The 21,341-nt window shown below is 39.6% G+C and overlaps 1 protein-coding gene across 4 annotated transcripts in view; it reads left to right on the top strand.

The window, feature by feature from the left end:
- Nucleotides 1-21,009, top strand: part of ARID1B (AT-rich interaction domain 1B) — a 325,115-nt gene extending 304,106 nt beyond the window's left edge. For all 4 annotated transcript variants that reach the window (XM_083856435.1, XM_083856437.1, XM_083856436.1 and 1 more), the window contains 7 exons: nucleotides 5,235-5,373; nucleotides 6,436-6,608; nucleotides 8,208-8,358; nucleotides 10,913-11,009; nucleotides 14,266-15,055; nucleotides 15,896-16,026; nucleotides 18,079-21,009. In XM_083856435.1, the coding sequence (XP_083712561.1) occupies nucleotides 5,235-5,373; nucleotides 6,436-6,608; nucleotides 8,208-8,358; nucleotides 10,913-11,009; nucleotides 14,266-15,055; nucleotides 15,896-16,026; nucleotides 18,079-19,791 (3,194 nt within the window). In that variant the 3' untranslated portion in view covers nucleotides 19,792-21,009. The remainder of the gene's footprint in view (nucleotides 1-5,234; nucleotides 5,374-6,435; nucleotides 6,609-8,207; nucleotides 8,359-10,912; nucleotides 11,010-14,265; nucleotides 15,056-15,895; nucleotides 16,027-18,078) is intronic.
- The last annotated feature ends 332 nt before the right edge of the window (nucleotides 21,010-21,341 follow it).

Genomic DNA, 21,341 nt, shown 5'->3' with positions numbered 1-21,341 from the left:
CTTAGAAGCCAAATCCATTTGCAGAGAACTAGTTACAGTATTAGGGCTGAAGTTAATCTGATGGAAAAGCAGAAGGACTCAGAGGGGAGGGTGTTGTATTTTGTCCAGTTCTAACAAACTGATGCTATGGAACAAGTCCTGAGATCTTAAAAGTCAGCTGATCTTCATAAAATTTTAAAAATTAAGTATTTCAATTGCTTATAAGAATACATCAGGACTGGCAACCTTTATGGTACAGAAGAATTCCAATGTCACCCTAGTTCCGAGGTGTGTGGTTATGCAAGGTGGGAGCAGGCTGAAGTGCAGCTTAGAGCAAATCCGTTCTTGCAGGTATCTCACACCCAAGGGGTGGTTATGTGACTGCCTCACAGGTGACTTTTAGAATGCAGGCATTGAGAGAGTGCTAGGAAGCACAGTGTGACAGCCATGGCGAGGAGATTCATATGGAAGAGCACAGTCAAGAAAAGGATGTGATGTGTAAGTCAAATTTATGGGACTGCAAGATGGTGGTCTGGGATCACGTGTTTGTCCATTTGCTTGTAGCACTATATTTGGGATTCTCCCATCACTTCTGATTTTTACAACATCATTAATAAGTAAATGGTACATAAAGGAGTGAATCGTTTATTGTTATGTACAGTGAAATTCCTGATAATGCCAGCAATTATAAGAAGATGAAAAAAGAAGTGAGAGTAGAGCAGCAAAGTGAGACTGGTTGGCCTTGATCAGCAGAGATTTGCACAGTAGCCAAGGTGTTAGGCTTAGGATTTGGTGCTCATTTCAATAGTTCTTACTTCGTATCACTGTCAGAGCCTCTTCTGCTGTTTCATAAAGCTCCTGGGGAGGGGTGGGGGCCTGAATGTTTTAGTGTGCCTTGCACTGCTCTGAGGCTGTGCAGGTTGATGTGTTAGTGGTAGGCTGAGGCCTTTGTGTCAGCCTAAATCTGCCTGGGTCAGATAACACCATCAGCAGCAAAGGCCAGCAGCAAATGCCTGATGACAGACTAACTACTGGACTGTCCCTGGTTGCCTTCAGTCCTGATCACTGGGTCTGGCTGAAGGTCTATGTCAACTGCTGATAACCTTTGCTGGGTAAAAACTCCCTTAGAAAGAGAGGCATTGTAGACCTTCCTTCTTTCCAGGAGTGGGTGAGACAAAATTTTTTTCCTGTCATGTGTGTTTGATAGTTTTGACCAAAATGCTCACAAATAATGTGGGAAGTTCTAAACTTGAGAAGAATTCTGGGCGCCATTACCATAAGCACTAATGGATGCTGGAGAAAAAATTCCAAAAGAGCATCAGTATGAAGGAGTTATGTTCCATTGCTGTACTCTGGCACTCTGAGTTCTTAGTTGCAGTGTGCAGTTAGTTATCCATGCAGAACTCTCAAAATAACAGGCTCAGAGTTTATCCTGTGTTGAATGAACAGGATGGCCAAAGAGGTCCAGCTGAGGATGCTTGTGAGTAGCAGCAGCTGACCCTGATGTCAACAGAGATTTCATTAAAGCAAACCTGGAAAAATCGTACGTTTGTGCTGGAAAGAGGGAGGGAGAAGGCGCCAGGAGTGTGTTGCCCGCGTTTCCTTGGCAGCAGAGACATGAGAGTTGGGGAGGGGGTGGTGGGGGGCCAGCAGAGGCACTGCAGGACGCGGCCATTCAGTGAGTGCGCCTGTAACCAAAGCGATCCGTCTCTGCTGGCGGCGGTGACTGAAGTCTATTATTAGCAGGCAGGTGATGTCATGGAGCGTGTCATGAGGCCGGCCAGGGAATCCCCACTGAAGATGGATGGGCCAGGGGTTGGGAAGGGTGACTGGGGGACAGGCGGAGGTGTCCCTGTGCCTCCATCCCCGCCTGCCCGGGGGGCCCTGCGGCAGCCGGCAGCCCCCAGTCCAGCCTAACTGGGGCACTGGGTTCGTGCTGTGTAAATTATCTTCCCAGCGTGGTGGCTGCCTGTTCGCTCTGAAGTATGTGAATGTACTTAACCTTCAGTAACCTTTCCATTGTTTACTTTAGAGTATACATTTGTAGCTTCTGGCAAAAGGTAGGGATATCCTAGAGAGCACGTCAGGCCTCACATTAATGGAGTTTCAAGAGGTTTCATTCTTCTTTACTTTTTTTTTTTTTTTCAGAGGGAAAAAATTGCTGGCAAGGGAAAAGTTTTATATCTTTTTTTAGCTGCATATTTCTTTTGTGGTAAATAAAGGGTCTTTCCTGAAAGTACTTACTGCCATACAGGCTTTGCAAGGCAAAAGGCATGCCAGTACTGTAATTCCATGCTGCAGAGAATAAAGCAGGCTATCATGTGTTATTAACACATGCTTCCACAGCAAACTGTGGAAGACCTCATCTTCTCACTTACCAAGATGTCAATTGTATTTAAGTTTTGATGTACTTTGCATTGTGAAAAGCATATTCTTACAAATCTGTTATGATACTTGAAGGACAATTATTGCTTAGATGTGGATGTGAGATGAAGAATTCAGTAGCTATGAACCCACAGGTTTTTTTTCCTTCACATCCCCAAGATAGCTGCAGAATCATGAAAGCAGAGATTACTTTTTCAAAAATAACATTGTTACTTGTTTTCCTTCTTAGAGCTTGGTTTAATACTGAAGCTTATGAAGCACTCTAAAAGATACTGTTTCTCTTTCAGAATGTCCACAATCAAAATTAAACATCTAACATAATAAATCCCTGCAAAAATAGATGTAAAAAATTCAGAGTGCAGCCCAGCAAATGTAAAATTTAAGGTGAAATAGGAAGTACAGGCTCTTCTTGATAGATAGAGTCCAAATCCAGAGATTGAAACACTTATAGTTCCTATCCTGTAGAAGTGTCCCTGACCCAATGGAGGTCAGGGGCAAAGTGTATTAACAAAGCAGTACCAGAAACTTTGCACTTCTTGTGACAGCATTTGCCTTCCATTTTATCAGTTGTATCTAACCAGCCATTTAGAAAGTGGCTGGAGGAAAAACAACCAACCTTATAACTGCCACCCTGAAGATAGAAACTGGACTTGTAGCTTCTCAATTGGGTATCTACTTTTTTCTTTTAAACCTTTCTTTATATAAGATTATATAAAACATATTGTTATTAATAATTTTGCGCTCCTGCAGCCCATAAACACTGAAAAATCTATTACTTTCTTCCTTTAGGTTTGCTAGAGGTATGAATTAAGCTCTTGCTCAGGTAGGATAGGGAAAAGCTTAATTGCTTCTTCATACCCCACCATAAGAGAAATATGCAGGGTTAGGCAATATCCAAATTTACCCTAAGTATATGGGTACACTAAGATGTTTACTGACACATTTCTAATACAGCAAGATGGTATGTGACAATCTGTGGCACAACTCAGAAATGCTTTCAAGCTTTTTAGAAGAATCTAGAATTGCGTTTAAAGCTCAAAGGAAGAAGAATGATCTTGACCTGCTTGAGGGTCATATATATACAAAGAGCTCGTTTTATGTGAATGTGATAGGGTTTTGTTTTATTATAGCACTAAAGCCTTCAGCTAACTGTACACTAACGTAACTAAAATTAGTTGTTGCAAGTGTTCTTGTTCCTGTATTAATGCAATCAGAGAGCTTTTCCTAAACTTTTTTTTTAACCTCATTACTATGTAAGCATAATTCAAAAATGCCTCAGAAAGATGAGGACAAGAACAATGTGGTCCACACAATGTGGATTTTACATATGCACTTGCTACTGAGACTGATTTCCAGATAGGGGAACATGTGTTACAGATATAAATGAAACACATACAAAAAAGGTGTTCTTCAGTTAAAAACAAGCTCTGCCTGTCAGGATGATGAGTGTTCTAGGATTCTGAGCCAATTATAAACTACTCTCTTTCAAATACAGAAGAAAAACCCATACTGCTTGTTCCAATTTTCCCTCTAACAGTAATTTATAAAGTTTTGTTAATTGGTTGTTGAATGTAGATAGGCAGGCACAATAAAGCACTTACATGACAGTTCATAAAAAAGAAGGACCTCTCAAGCCAAGTCCACATCCTACTCAGTGTGTTCGATTTGTGGATTTTTTCTGTTGGTAATTTTTTTCCCAGTTGCATCCAAGACTTGAATCCTACAAGTTCTCCTTGTGTAGAATGTCTGCTACAAGACCTGTCAGATCCAAGGCTTAGATGTTGTTACTAATCCTCACTTACCACATTCTAAATCATAAAACTACTCTATAGAGCTTTGGGCTCAGGGCATGTTTCTATTCAGTAGTCACATGAAAATAACAGCTTTGGTGTCTACTCTGGAAGACTGGTCTGGACGTATTTTACCATTAGCTTTACCATTACCAATATCTGATGTATTCACGTAATGCCCTTATTGCTGCTCAATCACATCAGAACATAACAGTAAAATGCTCAAATATACATTTGTTATACCAAAAAAAACAAGCTATTTACCTCCATTAAGGAGGACACTAGTGCAGATACTCTGTTGCTTTCTGAGATCTCAACAAGTAAGTTTTTGCAGATTAAACAGATGCTTTGCAGAATTGACCTGGTCTTGTTATGTATGCTTTACCATCACTGACCCTAACTAACATTTTGTTAAGATGTCCCTTTCTATTTTTACAATTCTTTTAGGAGTGTTATCTGTAGCCTCCTGTTCAAATGCTACTTTCAGTTATTGTTTTCTTCTGATCCCAGATTGCTTTTTGCATTTCTTAAATACCATCTTTTGCCATGCTGTCTCAAAGATGACACGGGATTGTGGTGTGCCGCTAATCATTTGCTATGTTTCACCATGGAAATGTCTGCCTTTTAGTGCTAAATAAAACCATGAATTCATATTAATATAGCAGCTTAAATTTATGATGAAAAGCTCCTGGCTGAAATATTTCTTCTAAATGCATGTGTTGTGATAGTGATTATATGAAGAAGCTATGCCAAAGAACAACCTTCATTTACTCTGTTGTAAACTACAGGCAATTAACTTTGTATCTCTGACCTCTGATTTAAATGATGCTTCATCTGGATGATTTCTATCCATGTTGCTTCAGGCAGCAGATTAAATTCATGGTTCTAGGAAAGATGATGGCTATTACTACACAGCATATCCTGATCTCAGAGGATTTTGGGGAAGTTATAAAGTACTGAAATGGATTGAGGTATACACAGGCTTCTGGAGGAAAGAACCATTTATTTCCTTGATTATTATTATTTCCATGGGAATTTGGCTGTTACCTTTTCATAATTACTGTCTTCTAATTTTTTCAGCTAATTCTGGTTCCTTGCAAGGCCCACAGACTCCACAGTCCACTGGTAGTAATTCCATGACAGAAGTGCCAGGTGACTTGAAGCCCCCAACACCAGCATCCACACCTCATGGACAGATGACACCTATGCAGGGTGGCAGGTATGAAAAAGGCTTTGCTTCATTTTTTATAGCTCTAGTTCTACAGCAGTTTAATCCAGTCTCTCCTAACTGCTTAGGCACTCGTAGGATGTTACAGTAAACCAGTCAGAGTCTGAAAAGTGGCAGAAAATTATTTATTTTTGGAGGAGAAAGAGGGAAAGGGAGGAAGGAGTAGAGCTCCATTAGCTTTCTGAACATCAGAGAAGAATCAGAAAAGCACCAGTGCAAAGAGGTGCATGTCAATATGTCAGTAGTGGAGTGGAAAGGTGGAACCCAAAAGCACCAACATAGAACCACAACCTTCCTTTCCTCACTTATCCTGTACACCTCTGGCCAACAGATCAAGTCATGCTCAGGAAAGAGAAACGAGTGGTTTAAAGGTGTTACTTGAATTCAAATAGTGAAAAGCATATACAATAACAGTGGTTGAGCTAGCAGAGGGTTCAACTGGATGGATCAAGAGATCCCTTTCAGTTTTGTTCTCTAAGTCTCACAGGCCAGCTTAATCTGAAGTGAAGCTGTCTCACTGTTCATTGAGGAGCCTTAGTCCACTGAAGTCCAGCAAAACAGTTCTTCATGACTTCAGCAGGAACACAACTGAGTTCTGAACTGTGTACAGAGCCACTCCAAACTTGACTTAGGTTCTTTTTTTTTTTTTTTTTTTTTTTTTTCATCTGTAATGCTGCAGAAAGGATAACAAGAAGCTTTTTTAATCATCTTCAATCCAGATTGAGTTTTCTAGGTAAAAAGAGAACAAAACAGCTTAGTGAAATTTCAGGATGGCTTAGATTTTTATATGAGTAATAGAAATATACAAACAATAGAATTAGGTGGAAAACCCTGATCTTAAAGGTAGGTAGAAAAGAAGCTTGGGGAAAAAGGGGGTAGATTCTTCTTGATGATTATCCATTTTGAAAGTCTTTTGCATCTTCCTTGGATGTATCTTGCACTGATCACTGCCACAGCATGGTGAGCTGGTTGTATTGTAGCCTAGACTGTTTTCACAGGTCTTACGAATACAGGACGATGTTAATGTTTCTTTTTTTTTTTTAAATCTGCTAGAAACAGCGCAGTCAGTGTGCATGATCCATTTTCTGATGTAAGTGATTCAGCGTTCCCAAAGCGAAACTCCATGACGCCAAATGCACCATACCAGCAGGGAATAAACATGCCAGATATGATGGGAAGGATGCCATATGAGCCGAATAAAGATCCTTTCGGTGGAATGAGAAAAGGTATTTTTCTTTGTGGGAGTTTAATTGTTCTTCCCTGTGTCTTAGGTAATCAAGATACTGTACTCAGAATGAGCTTTTTCACTTTGATGAGTTTGCCATTGGTATCCTTGTAGCAAGAAGAGAGGTGCAGTGCAGTTGAGTTTCTGGTCTGGTCATATTTTTCCCACTCAGGGTCATGCCCATTATTTTGGAATTAACAGAATCCTAAAAATGTTTGTAGGAATACATTTTGGGAAATGGCATAAATCATAGGGTTAGATTTTATATTTCTTGAGGTTGGTTAGCTACTCTGCACGTCAAGTGCTGGACTTCACTGTTAGAATGTGAAGTGGTGAAGCAACATGATTGGTTGTAGTAGGACTAATCTGGGAATTCACCGTGTGAAACTGAGCAAGCCTCCTAATGCTCTCTGTCTCAGTTTACATATTTTTCAGAATAGTAAAGCTAATCTTTCTCTTACTTGTGCCGTCCCTGACAAAAGGTGATAAACACACTCAAAGTTTGTTTATTTTTGGAAAGCAAAATTTAAAATTAATGCCAGAACTGTCTCTGGTCCTTTTGGGTACTTAACCTACAGCTGTTTTTATGCATGTTGTAAAATGATCTCAAAATGAATCAATCTTGTATGCCTCAGATATAGGAAAGTAGGAGGAAAGAACACAGGCAGGGCTCACAAGAGCAGGTGGAGAAGATGAAGTGTAAACTAAAACAGAGCAAAAGGAAGATATGACAAGAAGAGGCCCTGAAACTGAGGAAAGAGAGAGATATGATGAAGTGGGGAGATGCTTTGAAAGATTTAGTTAATTGGACGTGATTTTTTTTTAAAGCCTTTCCTTTAAATCCTTTTGCCCGGACTGTGGACACTAACATATAACAGTTGAAGGAAGGGAAAAATCTTCTCTTCTTTAGATTCACTTTAGCTTTTATATCCATATGAAATTAAGTGGGTGTATTGTACTTAGTCATACATTTAGCTTCATCCTCTTGATACAGAAATATCTCTGTTCAGTATCTACTATGAGGGACTAAAGGCTAGAGTTGCTTCTATTTGCTTGGCATTTTGTATTTGATAATAATTCATTTTCTTGGACCCATAGACTATGCCCATCCTACTTGAGAAGCTACATTAGGATATAGTATCCTTTCCATTACAACGTTATCGGATATGTGTGTATAAGGATTTTATGGGGGGAAATAAAAGCTTGATTCTGACAGCTTTGTAGTTCAAACTAGCAGATTTGCTTTCATCTGTTTTGTAAGGCTTATGTTTGCGTTCATTTTTAGCATTGTTTTTGTTGAAAAGAACGAGAGTAAGTTCATCTTCAGCTGTGAAGACCAAAGGGAAGCAGCTGCCTGGTGCCTGATAGTTCAGTTTCATAGGAGATTTCTTTCCTCACTTGCAGCTCCTTAATATTATACCCATAATCTTGGTAGTAGTGGTGCTTCATGTCTTCCCATTAGACCCCAGAGAGCTTGTTAGACCTGCTAATTCTCCTTGGCAGTGTTAGGAATCTGAACATTCTCCTAAAATACTTCATTGAAAAAAAAGTGATCTTCAAACACCCAGATTAATAAATTTAATTTCCCTGACTGTTGCAGTGCCTGGAAGCAATGAGCCTTTCATGACCCCTGGACAAATGCCTAACAGTGGAATACAAGATATGTATAACCAGAATCCATCTGGAGCAATGTCCAACATGAGCATGAGCCAGCGACAGCAGTTCTCTTATGGAAGTGGCTATGACAGGAGGTGAGTCAATCTTCAGGAAAAAGCAAAACCCATCAGTGAAAATGATCCTCTCTCTTCCCTTTTCATTTTCCCATTCCACCTTGCAGAGAACATAGCAGCCTACATTTCCTACAGCATCTTACTAAATCACTGGGAGTCAAACCACTGGTAATGACTGAGTTGAGCTGTTCACAGAAATTAATAAGGAAGAATTTTCACACCTTAGAAGTCACTCAGGCTGCAGCAGATAAGCTCATGGGTGTCTTTGACAGCTGCCTTCAGCTGGCGGCTGGGCTGTGCTGTGATGGCGTAAAGTAGCACTTGAGTTGGTCTTCTGGCCGTGTGTTCACCTAAACAGTTGCTGGTTGGCTCTTAATGAAAAACAAAATGCACAGTCTGAATGTGTCTCATTTGTGGTCTGTGAGTGAATTGCCTTTGGAGAGTCTGGAGTCTGTTGTCAGAGCTGTAGCAGCGTCAGTCTTGCAGTGTGTCCAACAGGATTCTCATAAGTTTGTCCTTCAGAGAAGTACATGAAATAAATTTGGTCCTCTTTTGTTTATCTGGTGAAAGGCTTGGGAAAAAAAAAAAAAAAGAAGTGGTAAAATCACTGATGTCTAAGCATTGGTAGAGCTAGCAGAATGTTTTGGAATGTTTGGATTATATTAAGTATTCTGGCAGATTTTGCTGCTCTGGCTGTATTCCTGCTTTTACTTTCATTAGGCTGTGTACTTAGCTTCTCTTGTTGTTTCCTGATGGTAGAGACAGAGTGGTGCAGTGTGGGTCTTTCAAATATAAGGACAGAGTAGTTTTCAGTCAGTAGTTTTAAGCAGTGGATGTGTCAAGCAAAACAAATATAATCATGCTGTTCAATAGGTCATATTGCTGGGGAGTTGGTGAGAGTAAGGGCTCCAGTGGAAGGTGTTAAGTCAAGAGAACGTTTTCTTTAAGGGGCGTGATTTATTTTATTTTGTTGACAATTTTGGAAAAGGAGTACTTTTTACGGAATGAGGTTTCCTTTGTCATATTTTAGGTTGGATCACGGGCTGGGTCCTGAAGGCAGTATGGTACCACCTGGTCAAAGCAACATGGTGCCTTCAAACAGTGACCCAAGCATGTACTTTCCTAATTGTTACCCTGGCCAGCCAAGGTGAACACTGATTTCTCTGTAATACCCACAGTAACCAGCTAACGAGTGCTAGCAGCCTTTCTGGGAGCACACAGGCAGAGCATGTGGCCTCTTGGTGTGCTACTGTTGTTTTGCTTTCTTGTTTAGGCTTTTGCCATTGGTTCAGTTTCCTACAGGGGAGCAGGGGCTTGTGTGAGTTAGTTGACTTTCTGTAGTAGTAGAATCAGAGATGTTAGAAAAGGAGTGTACATCCTACCTTGTGTATCTGCTGCTCAGCACAGGACTAGAACATAGTTTACAGGCCCAAGTTCTCCAGAGCAGCATTAAATGATATCACTTCTGAAGCTTCCACAATTTCTCCTGGCTTGTGGTTATCCTGTGGCTAACAAACTCAACATTTAGAAAGTCTTCCCTTATGTGTAACATATGTGTACCTTTGCTGAATTTTATCTTGCTGCATGTACTCTTGGACAGCTACAGACAACTCCCATCATTTACATTGTTCTTTTAACAGGCATTGGATAATTTCTCTCCATCCATGTCATAATTTTAAGAGATACTGAATTGCTATTTCTTTCTCTATGGTTGTCTCTTTAAAAAAAAATTAGTTTTCTCTGCTTTTGGAAAAATGAGGTCCCATTAGTTCTTTTAACATGTCAGGTTCCCCAGTTCTGTTTCTGTGACTCTCCCTGATACATTACTTCCATAATTATCCTCTAATTGTTGATATGTTCTCACTGGTAGTGTACAGAGACGAATTACGGTCATATTAGCCTGCAGTACAATGTTATTTATCAATCTTAATGCTTTCCAAGCACTTGATTCCAGCAACCTAAATTTCATTCAGATGTGCTAAAAATATTGCACTGTAGTGCTCCTCAGAGGTCTTAAAGGCCACAGGTAAGTTTCCAAGTGCAACACAATTTTGTCTCCTATTGTGTATGCTTCATTAGGTAGCTTTAATTAAAAATCACACAAACATTAGCAGAATTATGAGTACTGTTTTTGCTTACTTTAAATTGATATATTCTTGAATCATCCAGAAAGTAGTTTGCTATTAGGTTGGCATTCTAAAACACAAGAATTTTTACCTGCAACCTTTGAGCTGTACACCAGAGATTTCCCCACCAAGGATGGGCTACCCATGTCTGCAACTGCCTTTATTACCTCTTTGCCGACTATACCCTCTTCCCATTTCTAACAGCTCTCTCTAAATCTCTCTGCTGTATCTTCACTGCTTCTCCTTTCTTCTATGTACTTTACCTCTTTCCTTCCACTACCAGCTCCAGCAGAGCTTACTACCTCAGGCTCAGGACCATACCAGACTGTACCTTCACCTTGTTTCCAGATGGCAGATACCTTCAAGGTGCAAGATTTTCAGAGGACTTTACTTTTCCTGGTGGCTTGGAAACTCCAGCAGCTCTAAGTGTTTTCAATGCTTTATTTTAGGCATGAACCATATGGGCAGCAGTATCCAGGACAAGGACCTCCCTCAGGACAGCCACCATATGGAGGACATCAACCTGGAATGTATCCACAGCAGCAGGTAGTAGAGGGGAAAATGGCTATGTTCATAATACTTGTTTAAAAAAATTCACCCCAAGATTCTGTATACATTGAAAAATTTGTTTATATGTTGTATGTCTTTTGGCATCGAGGAGCACCGTAGTACTGGTCAAAGTCACAGCCTGTATGGATAAGCAATGTATGTGCAGCTGTAGGAAAATGTGTTCATTACACTGGAAGAATGTAAATTCTAGCAGATGTTCTGTGCCTTTGGATGTGCATCAGGTGATTGTCCCAAGTTAGTAACCAGCAGACTGGGAAAGTATAAAGCACAGACAAGTGAAGTGACAAATAGAAATGAGGTAACAAGTGAAGGAACAAATAGAAAAGATGGCAGGTTCAAGGGCCTTAACTTAATGTCATGCAGCCAAGTGAACTCAAGAGAGAACTGGAACAAAGTAAAATGAGCAGCACTCTCAATTATTTTTGGTGCTGTGGTGGGTCATATGAGATACCTATCTTTAATATAGATCAGAGGGCATATTCCTACATGATGTCTCTAGTAATAATATGGTACAAATACGTAAGAGAGAATGTTATTGATGTTAAAAATACAAATAAAAATTTGTACATTGCAGTCTCCCCAACTCTTACAATTCAAAAATACAAATTATATTAATTAATAAGATTTTTTTTTGTTACATGTGTGATTAATACCCTGTGAGCAAAATCCCACCTTAGAAGTCAATAGCAAAAATCCACTGACTTCAACAGGATCACTTTCATTCTGCATGTTACTAATTCTGTTCTAATCATACAGTACTTGAAGTTGGCTTCCAGAATAGAAAACATTTTCTTATTATTTAAAAAATGAAATGTAAACTAGTTTTCAGCCAATTTCAGATAATTCTTTTCAGTTTGGGATAGAGTTTTACTAGGAAATTGGGGCCAGGGGTTGGTAGTGCTGTGGGGAGAAGCCAAAAGAGAAATTAGATTGCACTGTACTGAAAACATACATAAATTTAAATTCCAGAATTTCTTGCTTATCTCTTTGGCTCATAACATCTCAAAAATGGCATAATCAAAAAATTGTTTTGTTGTATTTTATGATGAGCATATGCTAGCAGTCTAGGTGATTTAGTGAGGAAATTGCAAAGATATATAACAGAATAGTTTGTGATATTCCATGCTAACGTGTGCAGGGAATATATTAACTACATGTTCATTTAAGCAAGGACACAGCTAGAATTTGTAAAAATATATTTGGCCCTGTCCTTACTGCAGTTTGTATATTTTGTATAATGATTCTTGAATGCAAAATGCATTAATGCAGAAAAGCAGTGGAGAATGAAGGACAAGGATCCTGACCAGCCTCAGCCTTTCTCTCCCATTCCCAGAGGATTCCACTTCTTCATTTAGCTAGAGATTCTGTTGCCAGTAGCTTACTTACAATTTCCTAAATCTTACTCTGAAGTAGTACAGGAAGAATGTGAAAAATGACCCTTTCAAAGCTTTATCTGCAACCCAGGCTAAGGAATGACCTGCAAAGGAGGTGATTGGAGCATGAACTCCTGGGGCTAATGAAGCCCTTGGAGCTAGGTTTTCCAATTCCTGTATGAATGCTTACATTGTGAGAGCTGTTACACAGCAGGTGACCTGTGTTGGTGGCTTTTTGTCCTCTGTGAGATCTCAGAATTCCGTATCTCAGTGGAGAAAGAGACACGTTTTGCAGTCTCAGTGTCTTGCTGAGTATGTTCACAGGAGGGAGGAGCTCAAGTGCATCACTGTCCTCTGCACTGGGCACATTGGCACTGCATGTACCAGGGTGCTGGAGTGCTTTTAAAAAGGCACATGCTTCATTCCCAAGTATCTGCTGTAAGCACTGAGTCACTGTGGCAAAACTTCTTAGGTGTGGCTGCTGCCAAGTCATTTCTTAATGTATAAATTGGCCCCAAGGGTGGAATTTAGTACAGCAAGTAGTTCATGTAAGGCTGGGAAAAGGTATTTCTCAGATAGCCAGAAAGCTCTATAGCAAGTTCTAAAAAAATACTTTCATACAATACAGTAGTTGTGGTTTTATGTGCACCAAAGTTGGAAGATGACTTTATGAATCCCAGAGCTGTTTTAACTTTCCCATATTGAATACAGAGAGAATTTTATCTGATCTTAACTCTAGTACATTAGTATACATTGTACAATGCTACTGAGCTACTGAGTTTCCGGGGGAGCTGTAACTTTGAATTTGCCATAGATCATATATTCAAAAATCACCCATTTAATTCACATTTTTTGCTTCAGAGCACTCAATGTGGTTTGAACTGTGGAACAAACTCCCACAGGAACTAAGGACTGCTGCAAACCTTACCACCTTCCCCTCAAAGAGCAACATGTCTTTTTTTTTGTTCTGCCATCTTATACTTAAATACATTCAAGCTTGTATGGCTTAAAAACCACTCAGCTCTCCCCGAGGTAAAACAGCTTACCTTGCACAACATTCCCCATTTGAGAGGGTGAGAAACAAAGAGGGAATAAACCATAGGTGGCAGCTGTCAGTTACATCACTTAATTCATTACAGAACAGCAGGGTAAGAACATGCATAAACTACAACAGAACGTTTGGGTGTGACCATTTGCTGTAATAATCTCACAGTAAATTAAATGTAGTAAGGATGATTTGGGAAGAAGATGGTTGCCCAAAGAGGACCATATTCCTGGGAATTACACAGAATATCAAATGGAGCAGATTGTTTTCTCCTATTAATAAATTTACTGTCTGTAGCCTATGTCACATTGTAAGATTTAGTGTTTCAGACATGCATGCTTGCAGCATATCTTGTTACTTTAAGAGTTTATTCAGTGCTTGTCTCTTGAAAAGATTCACTGGGTGGGTTTGAATTTTTTTAAAGCTTTTTCTTTGTAGTAGACTAAGCATAAAAAAGAAGTGAAAATATTTTAGTTGGTGAGGACTGTTGCCTTTTCATGCATGTCTGAAATGGCCAGTGGAATTTAGTCTGACAGATGGGAAGGAAAGGGAAAGGGAAAAAATTAGAGCAAGCAGAAGAAAATTTAGCCCAAGGATAAGCTTCCTTTTAGTATTCAGTTAGAAGCACAGCAAAACAGAGGCTTAAAAAGAAAGCACTGGATAAAGCCTAACCATAGCACTGTATGCCTGACTCTGGAGTCAGCACGATCCTTCTAGAACTAAGTGCCTTCGGCTTTTCAAATGAGCTTTCATCCAGTATATTTATATTGTGTGTGGAGTAAAAGTGACACATCTTTCCAAAATTTTCTTTCAGAACTACAAGAGACACATGGATGGCATGTACGGGCCTCCAGCCAAACGCCACGAAGGGGATATGTATAACATGCAGTATGGCAACCAGCAGCAGGAAATGTATAACCAGTATGGCAACGCTTACACAGGGCCTGACAGGAGGCCTATGCAGGGACAGTACCCCTATCCATATAACAGGGAGAGGATGCAGGGCCCAGGACAAATGCAGCAGCATGGAATACCTCCCCAGATGATTGGTGGCCCCATGCAGTCATCATCCTCCAGTGAAGGTCCTCAGCAGAACATGTGGCCAACACGAAATGATATGCCTTACCCTTACCAGAACAGGCAAGGTCCAGGAGGCCCTGCACAGGCCCCTCCGTATCCAGGGATGAATCGCACTGATGATATGATGGTACCTGACCAGAGGATAAACCACGAGAGTCAGTGGCCTTCTCATGTCAACCAACGGCAGCCTTCTTATATGTCATCCTCAGCCTCCATGCAGCCTATCACTAGACCTCCTCAGTCATCCTACCAGACACCACCCTCTATGCCAAACCACATCTCCAGAGCTCCGAGTCCGGCGTCCTTCCAGCGCTCTTTGGAAAACCGTATGTCTCCAAGCAAGTCACCTTTCCTACCCTCCATGAAGATGCAAAAGGTTATACCCACAGTTCCAGTGTCACAGGTCACAGGACCTCCACCCCAACCACCACCAATTAGGCGAGAGATTACGTTTCCCCCAGGCTCTGTAGAAGCATCCCAACCAGTCTTAAAACCAAGACGAAAGATTACCTCAAAAGATATTGGTAAGCATCAAAACAAAACCCAATATAAATTGTGAGGAAAGAGACTTTGATTCTGATCTTTTTTTTTCACATTTTAAGACACTCTTGACAAATAGTGAACTTTAGTAACTACAGTGTGATTGTCTTCAATAAAAATGTGATAACCTGTGCATCAGTGAGGATGATAGGTAAAACTCATCCCAGACAATCTGACATGAAATGAAAGCAATATTTTATATGGAGACTTGAGGTCTTCACTAATGCATTAAAAATGAAGCTTGCCTCAGATTTCAAAATGAGATGTGTTGAAAGGTCCTTTTGAATGTCTGTTAAATCACCAGTACAGCATTTAGCTTAGCAAAGTTTTTCCATGCTTTTGTTCCATGGAAGCTCATGCTGTGTTCCTTGGAAGGTCTGCTGTGTAGCTGCAGTCTCTGCGTTCCTTGAATGGTCCATTTAATCATTCCATAGTATTTGGCCTGTTTGTTTCTTCCCCACTTCTTAAAAAGATCCCCAGGTGTTTTCTTATCTTAAGTTTTGGTTACATTTCATCCATTCAAGTTCTTATATTCAGATTTCCACATTCCTGACAGAGTATTCTACCTTAGTTTACTGATGGATCGGGTTAGTCAAGTTCTTTAAGTTTGTACGATTATTTCAGGTTCAGCAGTCAGGAGGAATGGCCTTGCTAGGATATTCTCCAGCACTAAGGCTTAGCAGCAGTGAAAGTAGGGTCTTAACCAGTAACTATTTAATTTAAATTTGCATCCTCAGAACATCACAGTATACTCTTTCAGAACTCATTAACAGTCTCCAAGGATGCACTAATACTGTTTTACTTCTCCCTCTTTCTTTCTCCAGTAACTCCTGAGGCCTGGAGAGTGATGATGTCTCTTAAATCTGGTCTTTTGGCTGAAAGTACCTGGGCGCTAGACACTATTAATATTCTTCTGTATGATGACAGCACTGTTGCTACTTTCAACCTCTCTCAGGTAGGTGGGAAAGCATTATCCTTCTCAACTTTCCAGGAAAAGAAAAGTGAAATAAGACACCTGAAAAAATGCTGCTGGCTTTTCCAATTTATTCTAATTAACATAAACTTTAATACTGAAAATCTTGCACTTGTTTATGATTAGTAACAGTGAGTAACAAGAGACAGATATAGGTCATGTAGAGGAAATAAAGAAGTCTGACAAAAGGATGTTTCTTGTAGAAAAGAGCATGTAGGAATATAAGAATTTTAGCACTACCGAAAAGACTAATATGTAAATTTGCACACATAATAGTATAATCCCTCAAAACAGCAGTATGTTAGTAATCTTTCTTAGTCTGTGTTTCTTTAAAGACGTTGCAAAACTATATTAAACTGATTTGAAGATTTTTTTTTGTTTGTTTGTTTGTTTTGGTTTTTTTGTTTTTTGTTTGTTTTGTTTTTGGATGATAACTTGTCCTGTTCCATACTTCCATGTGAGACTGTCGGATTTTATTTAATTGCTTATTTTCAGTTTCTTCTTCCAGTGAATTAAGTTTTCACAGGAATACCAAATTGACAATTCAAAGGCTAAAATCCACTGTCTATCCACAGGATGCAAGCAACACAGGATTTAACAGTGTGTGCTTTTGCCTCACTGCCTTCCAGCATTTTTCAGCTCTGCTCTAATCATTTGCCTGTTAGGTGGTAGTAATAGATGGCATGCTGATAATTCACATCATCTAAAATTTGTACAAATTAAATATTCAGTTTCTCTCCTCCATTCATTCCTTGGTTACTAATAGTGTAACTCATCATTTTTTAAATATAATTACTTTTTTTTTAAATACAGACACAAATGGTACATTACATCCCACCTGACTTTAGAACTAGAGATATCTATAGCATGATTTATCTCACCCAGAAGAGGAGATCTAAAATAGGTCAGATGAATCATACCCTAGAAATGGCCTGTAAAAGACCATTGATTATAAAAAGAATCATGACAATTAGGTTAGATGTGTGACTAGTGTGGGTGTTGAAGTTAAATGAGGTGAATCTCCTCTGAATTCTGTCAGAAATTGTGTTAATGCACCCTATGCAAATTGCACAGAATACCAGACATATTGTGAATACATATATTCTTTTGTTATGTTTGCTTTGGACTCTGTTTCCAATGGCAGGACCGTATGATGCCTGGTAACTCCTGTGGTTCTGATAAGCATCAGTTTATTCTTAGTTCTTTGAGAAACTGGCAATCATAAGAGAATATAGAATGGACAAAGGACTACATTTTACTGAAAACCCCTTATCCCATGATTAGAAAAAAAACACATTAAAAGCCAGACAGTTGGACTGAATGCATCATAACAACAAAGAATTTTTAATAATAAAGCCACTAAGCGTAAATTAATACCAAGTCCAACTATTGCCTTCCCATAAGAAAGTGATTACAAGTTAATTAAGAAGATTAAACCTAAATTAAAACTGTTTCTGAAGGGTGACTTACAGCACCAGGCTCCAATAACAGTTTTTAACTACTGCCAGACAAAAAATGGATCTATTCCAATAGAAGTGAGATATTAATCTAGGATATCGGTACCTGGACCCTGAACTGCAGGTCCCTACATGACAGTTGGTTTCAGAGACACAGGAGGAAAGGAAGAATTGGAAACTTTAAATATCTAATAAAAGTACAAATCAGAAAAAATAGCCAAGTTAGGAACTTCAGTACTCTGTACAAAAAACTAAGAGTAATAAGCACTTCCAGGGGGACAGAAGAGCTTAGCCAGATGTCTGCTATGGCTTAAAGGAGACATTAATGAAGTTCTGTACCTCTCATAGTTGTTACAGCTGAAGCAAACAGAACTGTGATAGTTTGACATTATATGCTGTTTGGACAGACTCTAGAAGAATTTCTTTTTATTAACTTCTGCTATGCAGGACCTAGCCACAAGTCCACAGCAGGATGAGAGAAATATTCACACATGTATGCACCAGTGTTCCTAATAGAATTTCATGCAGACGAAAATATTTATGTGATTTTTATGTTCTTTCTTTCTTCTTCCCTCAGTTGTCTGGATTTCTTGAGCTTTTAGTAGAATATTTTAGAAAATGCCTGATTGACATTTTTGGAATCCTTATGGAATATGAAGTGGGAGATCCAGGCCACAAAGCACTTGATCACAAAGCAGCCAAGAAAGATGATAGTCAGTCCTTGGCAGAGGATACTGGAAAAGACGAGAATGACGAATGTATTGATTATTTTGATGAAGATGAGGAGGAGGGGGAGGATGAAAAGGTAGAAGGAGAAGAAAAGAGCATTGTTTTTTCCACTCCTGGTGCCATTGCTGATCCAAGTGAGAGGCCAAAACAAGCCAGTAAATTTGACAAGCTGCCAATAAAGATTGTAAAGAAAAATAATCTATTTGTTGTTGACCGATCTGACAAACTTGGACGTGTTCAGGAATTTGATAGTGGACTTCTCCACTGGCAGCTTGGTGGTGGTGACACAACTGAGCATATCCAGACTCACTTTGAAAGCAAGATGGAGATTCCACCACGCAGGAAAGCCCCTCCTCCCTTGAACTCTCCAAGCAAAAAGAAAGACCTCGAGGGGAAAGGTGAATCTGAGGAGCAACAAGAAAAGAGTATAACAGCAACCATTGATGATGTCCTCTCAGCTCGGCCAGGAGCATTACCTGAAGACTCAAACTCTGGTTCCCAAACAGAGAGCAGTAAATTTCCCTTCGGGATCCATCAAGCCAAAAGCCACCGGAATATTAAACTGCTAGAGGATGAGCCAAGGAGCCGGGATGAGACTCCTCTATGCACCATAACTCACTGGCAAGACTCCTTGGCCAAACGCTGCATCTGTGTGTCAAATATCGTCCGTAGCTTGTCTTTTGTGCCTGGCAATGACACCGAAATGTCCAAACATCCAGGCTTGGTGCTGATCCTGGGAAAGTTGATCCTCCTTCACCACGAGCATCCAGAAAGAAAGCGAGCGCCGCAGACTTACGAGAAAGAGGAAGAGGAGGACAAAGGGGTGGCCTGCAGCAAGGATGAATGGTGGTGGGACTGCCTCGAGGTCTTGAGGGATAATACATTGGTCACATTAGCCAACATTTCTGGGCAGCTAGACTTGTCTGCTTACACGGAAAGCATCTGTTTGCCAATTTTGGATGGCTTGCTGCACTGGATGGTGTGCCCGTCTGCAGAGGCACAGGATCCTTTTCCAACCGTGGGGCCCAACTCAGTTCTTTCGCCTCAGAGACTTGTGCTGGAGACCCTGTGTAAGCTCAGTATCCAGGACAATAATGTGGACCTTATCTTGGCCACCCCCCCATTCAGCCGTCAGGAGAAACTCTACGCTACTTTAGTTAGGTACGTTGGGGACCGCAAAAACCCGGTCTGCCGAGAAATGTCCATGGCGCTCCTATCGAACCTTGCCCAGGGGGACACATTAGCAGCAAGGGCAATAGCTGTGCAGAAGGGAAGCATTGGAAACTTGATAAGCTTCCTGGAGGATGGGGTCACTATGGCCCAGTACCAGCAGAGCCAGCATAACCTCATGCACATGCAGCCTCCGCCTCTGGAGCCGCCTAGCGTAGACATGATGTGCAGGGCAGCCAAGGCCTTGCTGGCCATGGCAAGAGTGGACGAGAACCGCTCCGAGTTCCTTTTGCACGAGGGTCGTTTGCTGGATATCTCAATATCTGCTGTCCTGAACTCTCTGGTTGCATCTGTCATCTGTGATGTACTTTTTCAGATTGGGCAGTTATGACATAAGTGAGAAGCCAAGCATGTGTGAGTGGAGATTAGAGGGTCACATATAACTGGCTGTTTTCTGTTCTTGTTTATCCAATGTAGGAAGAAGGAAAAAAAGAGAATCTTTGCTCCTCTGCCCCATTCACTATTTACCAATTGGGAATTAAAGAAATTATTAATTTGAACAGTTATGGAATTAATATTTGCTGTCTATGTGTATAAGTACATCTTTTTATTTTATTTTTTTTAACCAAAGTTGCTGTCTAGTACATTCAAAGGTCACACTTTTTTTTTTCCATAGATTATCCTTTTCAATGTTCTTTTCCATGTTTGTATTGCATATTTTTTGGGAAGCGAACTAGTGACTTTTTAAAAAAAATGTTATGGCAAACCATTGTATGATGGGAAAAAAATCTCACCATTTTGAAACAAAAAGGTGAAAAATAACCAACATACCAAGTTCCTGTGTGTTTTATTTTTTCAGATAAGGAAAAAATAAAAAAAAACTTGTATACCATCACCCAAAGCTCTGTGCAATAGAAGATTCTAGTGATGTAGGTATAGGGGATCAAGGAGGGTGTCAGACAGTAGTCAAAATCCAAAACAATACTGATTTCTCCTCAGGAGAAATGGTTACATTAGGCTAGGAGCAAAACAAAACAAAATAAGTCAAGTTAAAAGATTTTTAAACAAAACCTGAAGTTAAACATCAATTGCTTCCTCACCAGAACTGTCTTGTCTACATCTTTTTTTTTTTTTTGACCTTCCACAATGACAGTTCTTCACAATTCCTTTAATCATTTTTTAAAATATTTTTTTATTGCCTAAGGGCCGTGATGTATATAGAAGTTGTACATGAAACATACCCTCATTTTTTTTTTTTAGTACAAAGTTTTTAGTTTCTTTTTCATGATGTGGTATCTACAAAGTGATAGTAGAATTATTTTTTCTTTCATTTGGGCCATATCTCCAAAAAATAATAAAAAAAAAAGAAAAAAGAAAAAAACCCAACACAGAAAACCAACAACTGAGGGTAATGTACAAGTTTCTGTATGTATAAAGTCATGCTCTATTTCGGGAGAGCAGCCGATCACAATTTGCTTTATAAATCAAGGTGTGGAAATGGTTACGTATGGATTGATTTAAGAAAATGGTTACCAGTCTACAGACAAAAATATATACAGGAAAAAAAAAAGGAAGAAACACAACTTCAAAGATTTTTCAGTGACAAGAATCTGCATTTGTATTTCAAGATAATGTAGTTAAAAAAGAAAAAACTTGATGTAAATTCCTCCTTTTCCTCTGGCTTAATGAATTTCATTTATTCAGTATAAAATCTTTATATGTTCCACATGTTAAGAATAAATGTACATTAAATCTTGTTAAGCACTGTGATGGGTGTTCTTGAATAGTGTTCTAGTTACAGTGTGGGATATCGGAAAGCAAACTAATTACAAGAAAGAGCAATAATGATTATTCTCTTTCCCCTATACTTTATTATTATGACCTTCAAAAATATTATGCTATTGTATTGCAGCAACTTGCTGTCCTCTTTAAAAAGCCTTC

This window comes from Zosterops lateralis (genome assembly GCF_965231275.1).
Source record: "Zosterops lateralis genome assembly, chromosome: 3".
In the NCBI taxonomy this organism is placed as follows: Eukaryota; Metazoa; Chordata; class Aves; order Passeriformes; family Zosteropidae; genus Zosterops; species Zosterops lateralis.
The sequence above is the reverse complement of the archived record's forward strand: the minus strand, read 5'-3'. Positions and strand labels throughout refer to the sequence as shown.